The sequence below is a fragment of the Silurus meridionalis genome, chromosome 2, assembly GCF_014805685.1.
Source record: "Silurus meridionalis isolate SWU-2019-XX chromosome 2, ASM1480568v1, whole genome shotgun sequence".
NCBI lineage: Eukaryota > Metazoa > Chordata > Actinopteri > Siluriformes > Siluridae > Silurus > Silurus meridionalis.
The window spans coordinates 11,764,909-11,773,333 of record NC_060885.1 but is presented as its reverse complement, the minus strand read 5'-3'; the positions used below and the strand labels follow the sequence as shown (position 1 = coordinate 11,773,333).

At 39.5% G+C, this 8,425-nt stretch overlaps 1 protein-coding gene across 1 annotated transcript in view; it reads left to right on the top strand.

The window, feature by feature from the left end:
• The first annotated feature begins 1,668 nt into the window (after positions 1–1,668).
• Positions 1,669–8,425, top strand: part of zswim8 (zinc finger, SWIM-type containing 8) — a 34,774-nt gene continuing 28,017 nt past the window's right edge. The window contains 2 exon segments of the mRNA XM_046868397.1: positions 1,669–3,516; positions 7,900–8,053. Coding sequence (XP_046724353.1) covers positions 3,339–3,516; positions 7,900–8,053 — 332 coding nt within the window. The 5' untranslated portion in view covers positions 1,669–3,338.

The following is an 8,425-nucleotide window of genomic DNA, read 5'->3' as shown; positions in this document are numbered from 1 at the left end:
GCCATACTATACATTTGTGTTTCTACATTCTATTCCCTGCATAAATGTGTAGTTTTTCCACATTACACTATTGTATTGCCGTAAGGGAGGAATGGGTGTGTGTGTGTGTGTGTGTGTGTGTGTGTGTGTGTGTGTGTGTGTGTGTGTGCGTGAGCCCCTATTATATAAAAACATAATGCATGGTGATTTTGAATATTTGTTGAACCAAACACAACAGTACACCAGTGACTAAGAAAAATTGACGGAATAATAGTAGCCTTAGCCAGTGACGTTAGTACGGTTTGTCTGTGGACTAAATTCTTTCCATCCTTTCCATCACTATAAATATACACATGCTATGCTATACAGCCAAAAGTTTGTGGACACCTAACATTAACACTCATACATACTCTTTTTTTGAATATCCATCTGTTAATGTTCACTCTGGGAAGGATTTACAATAGATTTTGATTGGTGCTTATTTCGTCACAGGAATATTAGTAAGGCCAGGGTCTGATTTCCAGATAGGATTCCTGGTTTGCAGTCTCACATTCCAGTTCATCCCAAAGCTGTTCAGTGGGGGTATGGACTTGGATTTGAGCTGGCTACTCCGGTTCTTCCACTTTAACCTTTGTCAAACCATGTTTCCATGGAGCTCTAGGCATTGTCATGCTGGAACAGGTTTGGGGTCCCTTAGTTCCACTGAGCAGAAATTACAGAAATGCGACATCATACAAATAGGTTTTATATGACTGTGTGCTTCCTAATTTGTGGCAACCGTTTGAAGAAGGACCACATACAGGACTGGCGCTCAGATGTCCACAAACCTGTATGATTGATGTCAGGTGATGACAAAGTACAACGCCTCTAAACTGATCATCATTTAGGTGGACATGTATCAGCATGCATCACCTGACACATTGGTCACGAGTCTCATTGAGAATATACATGTGGTGCAAAGGAAGACTGTTGCTGTTGCGTTCTTTTTTTTTTACTCTAAAACGAGAAAAATAAAGGTAGACTAAGCACACAGAATAAAATATTTAAGATTAGCATGCACTGCTCAGCCCTAAGGGTTTAATTACTTGAGCTACTGGTTGATATCACACTTGGTACATGGTGTACTTGTTTTGGTATACAGTACATCTTTAAGGATGGGTATAAATATACCTTTAAGACCACATGTGCTCAGGTGTCCACAAACCTGAATATCGTATACATTATATGATGGGTGTACGGTAATGACAAAGTAAAACGCCTTCAAACTGATTATCATTTAGGCCGACATGTTTCAGCATGCTTCACCTGACACATTGGTCACACATATTCACCAGCCATGTTTAAGAAAATGCATGAGAAACACCTGGTGCAGTGGACAACTGTTACTGTCTTTGCTTTCTTTTGTTTGTTTTACTCTAAAATGTTTTTGGAAATGGACACTCAAAGTGGACTAAGGTCACAAACTGAATGATAAGATAAACTATATAAGTTTAGCATGCACTGCTCAGTCCTAAAGGTTTCATAGGTTGTGCTACTGGTTGATATTACGAATGGTACATGGTGTACCTGGATTGATATACAGTTATACCTTTAAGGATGGATATGACTACATCTTTAACCGTGTTGTTGTAAACGAAGATCAGCTGATGGAGGAAACACACGCCCCGTGGTGAAGCTTCAGTGAGAGTGTGTGTGTGTGTGTGTGAGAGAGAGAGAGAGAGAGAGAGAGAGAGAGATACGGGTGACTTGAGAAGGTGCTCAGATCGGTGGTGTTTGGGATTTTGATGAATCAGGAACTGTGTTGGGAACTGAATTTGGAGCTGAGGACTGAGAAACCGGTGGGAGATCGGGCGAGCAAAACCAGTGCCATGCATTTGTAGGGAGGAATGATGAGAGGTCTGTTGGAGTGCAAGCAAAAATACAGCGCTAGCGAGCTGTGGGTGCCGGTGTACCAATGTCAAGCCCGTGCTGGACGGTGGATTGTGTTGGTCACCTCGCCGTGAAGCTTCGCTAACCTGCGTATTTGCGAGACAATCAAATATAAATAAATATCTTACAGAATAAACAACCGAGCAGCAGCGAGGACATCCTGGTATCTGGACTAGGATTAGGGATCAAGTGTTTTCCTGGCATGGTTTATATTGCACCGAATGGAATATTGTTGGATTATTTTAGAGAGTAAAACATTTCGCCATGGGGGGTTAGTTCTTCTTTGGGTGTCTTTGTAGCCAAATCGAATTAGCCTCAAAACTATTTGCTAGCTGCTAACGAAAAAAAAATTAGCTAAGCTAGTCGAGTTAGCTCGGTCGTTAGCTTAGCTTTTTCGTTAGGCTTTTGACTGAACTATAGAACCAAAAACACGTCATTTTTAAGGAAAGAACATCGACTTGTCGTTTTAAATCAGATAATAGACAGACGTGGTGTTATAATAAAAAATTTTGTTTTTACCGGTCTGTCGGTGGTTAGCTTGTTTTTTTTTTTTTTTAGCTAGCTAGCTAGGTTTGCTAGCCGGCATCAGAGTATAGCTTTTGTGGAGCACAAACAGAGACTCAGCTGGTGTAGGGGTAAGAAGAGAAAGGGAAGGAAAAATGTCTTGGTGAATGAAGGGAGATTTGTGTAATTTATACTAACTTTAAAAATAGTTTTTATAATATTATTCTGTCTGAGTTATATTTATTATAACATTAGCTACTCAGTGTCAGAATGGCAGTCTAAAGCAATATATGGAGTTTTCAGTGGACCAGTGTGTGCCTTGCAAAAAAAACATCAATCAAGGTTCAACAAAAAGAAAGTGTGTGACGTGTTTGGGATCAACTCGTGTGTACGAGTCGAGTTGAAATATTTAGGTTTTCAGAAATGTTGTTTTCTCCAAAACGTGTTCAGTTGTGCAACTTTGAGTTGTGCTTTAGTTGTATGCATTGCAGATCAATGTTTATGTTTTCGTATCTTCGTGCTTTTGGGATCTGTTCGAGGATCAGTCCTGATTTAGACATCCTAGAAAGTGGGAACACATTTCAAAAACAATGGACTAACTTTCCATGACCATGCCTAAAGATCAGATCTGACTGGTTTGGAGTGAATGGAGGTAGTTTTGATGCACCGTGTGTGTTGTCATCGTAAACAGGCTTCAAAAAAGAAGTGTGCTTCTAGTTGAGAGACTTTGGGGCGAGTTGCTCCTTGCTGTGTTTTGATTCCCCTTCAATCCCCCCTCCCCCATTTGCCCCGGTGGAAGTGCTCGTCTTTGCTCATGCACTCAGTTTGCACACTGTTTGTCAGCTGTGTGTACTAAGCTGTCCTGCCTGAGCTGCAACTGACTCCAAAGGCTTCAGCTTTTTCACCCCTCACCACCAGCCAATGTGATGGAACTGATGTTTGCGGAGTGGGAAGACGGAGAGAGGTTCTCCTTTGAGGACTCTGATCGCTTCGAGGAAGATTCCCTATGCTCTTTCATCTCTGAGGCAGAGAGCCTGTGCCAGAATTGGAGAGGATGGAGAAAACAGTCCGCTGGGCCGAACTCACCTACTGTTAAGATTAAAGGTAAATGAGTTCACCCCGTTGTGTTACGAAACAGTCTGTGTATTAGCAGTCATTGTCATTGTAATGCGATCCCTGTCACTCCCCTGTGCCCTTGCTCTTACCTCTGACCTTAGAAGATATTTTCAGAATTGCCTGACAACCCTGTCACTTAATAAGTGACCCTTTTTAGAGTTAACAGCACCACAAGGTTTATGGCATAGGTTCGCAAACTAAGGCCCAGGAATCCCCAGGTAACTGTCAAGCATGGTCGGGGGTTGTGTTCTTTACAAAAACATCTTTTTGTGTTCATTATGTTCAACCGGTAAGTTGTTTGAGCTGTTAAATGTTACTCTATTTAAATATCTGTAATGGATCAGGTTTAATCTAAAACACACTCTGGGAATGTTGCCATGTTTAAAAAAAAAAAAAAACAAGTGTAGTAAACTTGCTGTTAATAAGACCATTCTTTGAATGTGCTTTTTAACACAGTTAAACCAGCTGGCTTGGGTTAAGTGGGTGAAGAGGGGGGAAAAAAATGCTCATCACATGAAAATGATCGTTGACATTTTGCTTTTTTTTAATAGTTGGATTATACTTGTAAAATACATTAGTCTTAAATGGCACTATAAGTTTGTTTTATATGGTAAGGACTGTTGGTAAGGCAAAGTGTCTGTTGGTTGCATTTATACTTCCTCCTTTCCTGAATTAAATGTTCATGTGGCCTCTGTAAAAAAGACAACTGGAAATAAGTTTATAAAGATTGCCATGATAGGGCACAGAATGTTCCTCTGGAGCACAACTAAAGCTGGTTCTGTTAAACTTTTATCTTAAAACCTTTCCTTACACTAACTGTATAATTTATGCCTGTTTCATTGTATTTGAACTAAAGTAGCTGTAGTGTATTAATGTCTTGTTGATTAGCCAGAGTTTGTTGTGTTATTACTGAAGGTTCCTGGTGTGAGAGAAACATTTGAAAACCCTGACGTAGTAATGCACATCAGAGGAGGAAGTAAATGTGTCATCTGTGTAGTTGTAAAAGCAAAACCGAGAATGTTTGAACTTTTGTAATTGAAGGTGCGAGAGTAATATTTATTAAGCAAGTCAGTGAGGGTATTTTTTTGAAACACAGGCCGTATGGTGTTTGGATTGAAGGAGCAGTGGGGGTTGGGTGTAGTAGAGCAGAGGGAAGGCTGTAAAAAGATCTTTGTCTTGTGCAGGTCACTGCTTCAGAGCAGGGTATTGTGGTTAAGTAGTAAACCCCCTATTTAATAATTCTGTATAATGCTGCTAAACTTGTACTCGCTCTGCTGGCAAATCCCCTCGTTTTTGGTTTAAGAAGTAAAGCAGAGGCGGTTCACATGCCCATAGCTTTTCATGGTTCAAGACCTAAAACAATTTGCTCACTCAGACATTATTTTATGTGGCTTTGTGGGCGCTGATTGTCCTTGTGTTTTATTAATCAGCTTCAAGACATGAGGTTGATGAGTAGTACCCTGTCAGACATGTACGTGTGTATATATAAGACAAAGCCACAGATGTTTACTGGCCTCCTGTTCAATGGCTTAGTCAGCTTATGACTGGCTTTGAGTGTACAACATGGTCTGGTGTAACTGAGTCAACACCCATTAACTTACACTCACAATTTTTTTTACCGTCTTTGTCATTGTTACAATTTTGCTTGTGTAGCATTGCTTATCATCTCGTCTAGAAGTTGGTGTGTGTGTGTGTGTGTGTGTGTGTGTGTGTGTGTGTGTGTGTGTGTGTGTCCCTTTCCTGAGGGAACATGAGGGATATTCTTGCATTAAACATCATGTGACAGGCATGGTATTTTGGCCAGACAAAGACCAAGACATATCTTAATTCACAGAGCCCATCCTTGGAATAAATAAAGAAAACTTTTCCCCCCCATATTGTTAGTACAATAAACAGACAAAGTTGACTATATGTGGTTGTCTTTCAGACCTTTTTTGTGAACTGGGCTTTGTTTCCATTAGCTTTGCATTTCAGCCATTTCAGGTAGGAGTCAAAGTCAAATCTTTTAGTTTCTCAAAAACACACATAGACCCCATAGGCAATGTGTTTAGTTAATTAGCAACATAAATCTAATTTAGTTTGTTGTACTACTTGATATTAAAATATTTTCTTTACTGTTTCACATTGAGTGTCATACTGGTGTAGCAGGTAATTTTGACATCTCACAGCTCAGTGATTTCCATCCTCATCTCAGGTTACTCACAAGCTGGAGTTTTGAATGTTCTCCATTAGTCCATGTGGGTTTCTTTGGATTGTCTAATTTGCTCTGTGATTTGGCTAGGAAGATAAACATTTACATATACAATATAAAATATGGTACATTTTCAAGTTTCTTCGACCCCCACACACAAGTGCTTGGTTGCAGACCCAGGCTGCTGGCATTCTGTAATGTGGTGAAAAAGCAGTATGACTTGAAATGATAATCAGCTGTATTTATAATACGTTAGAGTGGAATTGAACAAAATCTAGAGACAAAACTCATAGTCAACTCTAAATATTTGGCAGAACTCTCTACATATGGTCACCAGAGCAGGCTAGCATAAACAAAGCCTATCTTTTCTGCCTAGAGGCTGTGGGTCAGTGCCTACTTCCCGTTTAGGCTGGAGTATTTAAGGGCAGTGGTTAGGGTTGCAGAAAAACGATACATGTAAGACTTGCATATTAATCGGTCACTGGATCCAGCATCTACACTGCACTACCAGGTTGCTCCGACTTCATTTTGCACACAAATGGGAATTCCTTAGCTATTGGACAGCGAGAGTTTGTTAGTAATTTAGGGACTTTTACTTTAGAATAATGTGACTACCATTCAACATTCTTCTTCTTCATTCTTTACTCATGCCATGTAGAAATGAATTTGCCCATCTGTTTGGCCATATTGCAGATGCAGGGAGTAGCGCCACATTAATACCATTCAATATTAAACAGCACTTATTGCTGACATTTTTTTTCTTCTTTTGATTTATTGTCTGACTTTTAAACCTCTTATTCTCCTTTAGAAATAAAGAGCAGTTTTGCAGCATCAAGCTGTTCGTGGCTTTTTTCAGTGCTGACTCGACTTGAGCAAACTTGACTTGAACATTTTTCGGTTTCATTGTGCCGTTGTGTGATGCAGCGTTGTCCCAGCATCTTTTATAGCAGCTCTAGCTCTAAAGTAACCCAGGGTAGTGGATTACATCGCCCTAAGTTTGTTTCTTGTCATAACAGACCCCATGATGTTAGCAAATGTTATCCTGATGTATGAAACCAAGCGGTTTAGCCCATTAAATCTTACTCCGATGAACTTTCAATCGCACATGGTTTTAATCTCAATCTTAACACTTCTCTGCACCACCAATACGTCATTTTTTTTTTTTTTCCTATTTGATCCTTTATTTAATATTCAGCCAGAGAATAATATTCAGTATACCAGCACAATCCATGACCAACTGTAGACAATTTTATGAATTTATACTTAATTTAGAATGGTGGTCATCGTGTCAGTACAATTTATACAATTGGAACATTGGTTTTCCATCAAAACTCGAAAATTCATGAGTTTTGCCAGGGGCTCATGAGAATCAGCAATACTGCTAAGGCAACTACAGTTTTTGAGAAAATAAATGCATTAGAGTGTGTGCTTCATACCTGTAAACATAAAGAGGTGTTATAATTTTATTTGCAGCTCAAAGGGTCTTTAAAAATGTATTCAGTTTAGTTTTTTGTGCATTCACATTTTCTTTTATTGGCGTTTGGACTTAAGTGATTTGGTTAAGAATATATTTTAGTTCTGAACCTGTAACCCTTCTGAATTTTCCATGCCAGGACTTTTTGGCAGCTGTCCTATCTCCACTTACTTTGTAAACCTTTGTGTGCACAGCCAGTGCATCTCTAAGGGAGAATAGATGGTCTAATTACTTAAATCTCACTTATAAGGCTTGGCATGTTCTCCACATTTTATTCTCCTGAACTGCAGCCATCATCTCCGTCTACATAGATTTGACAGCTTGCAGATATGTCCGGCTAAGATGCATGATCTGGAAAGTGTATTGGTAAAGTAAGAACAGCCGTTTTATTTTTGTCACAGAGCCAGTGAGTTTTCTGTCCTCAAACGAGGTTATTCGGTCATTTATTTTCCTTGTGCGTGTGGTAGCCCATGCTTTTCTACAGTGAGCAACTAATTTACAGCTTCAAATAATTTTGACAAGAGTGTGGTGAGGAATTCCTGTGATTACCAAAACTGTTTAGTAAATGTTATGGACTGCTAAAAGGTTTCTCCACACTGCAGCATCTGAACAAAAACATGTTTGACTTTAGGGATTATCTAAAACTGTATTGTTATATGCGAAAGCTGTTCAAATTCGAGAGCTCATATTCCTTCTCTTCTCTCAGATGGGCAGGTCATTCCTTTGGTCGAGCTGTCAGCCAAGCAAGTGGCATTCCATATCCCGTTCGAGGTGGTGGAGAAAGTTTATCCTCCCGTTCCCGAGCAGCTTCAGCTTCGCATTGCCTACTGGAGCTTTCCTGAAAATGAGGAAGATATCAGGTAAGACTGGTCTGGACACTGATCGTTAGGTTAATATATACAGGAAAGACTGACATCACACTCCAGATATGTGGTTCATTGCACCTAATGTAATATAGCATTTGTGTTTAAACTGTTACACCAGTTTTGTCCTGATGTAAATGTCTAGAGAAAAGATCATGTCAGTACTTGAATTGTGATATATTGTGCCGATAATCACATGTACTTGCTGTTCGAAGATACTGGGATCTGTTTTCGGAGATTGTTATATAATTTCATATTAATGGCAAACAAAGATTTCTGGAAACTGTTTTTCCATACAGGAATTTCTATGTGAATGAATTTCAGGGTATATGATGGACTACAGTAATTTTGACTATTTGAGTCATAAAT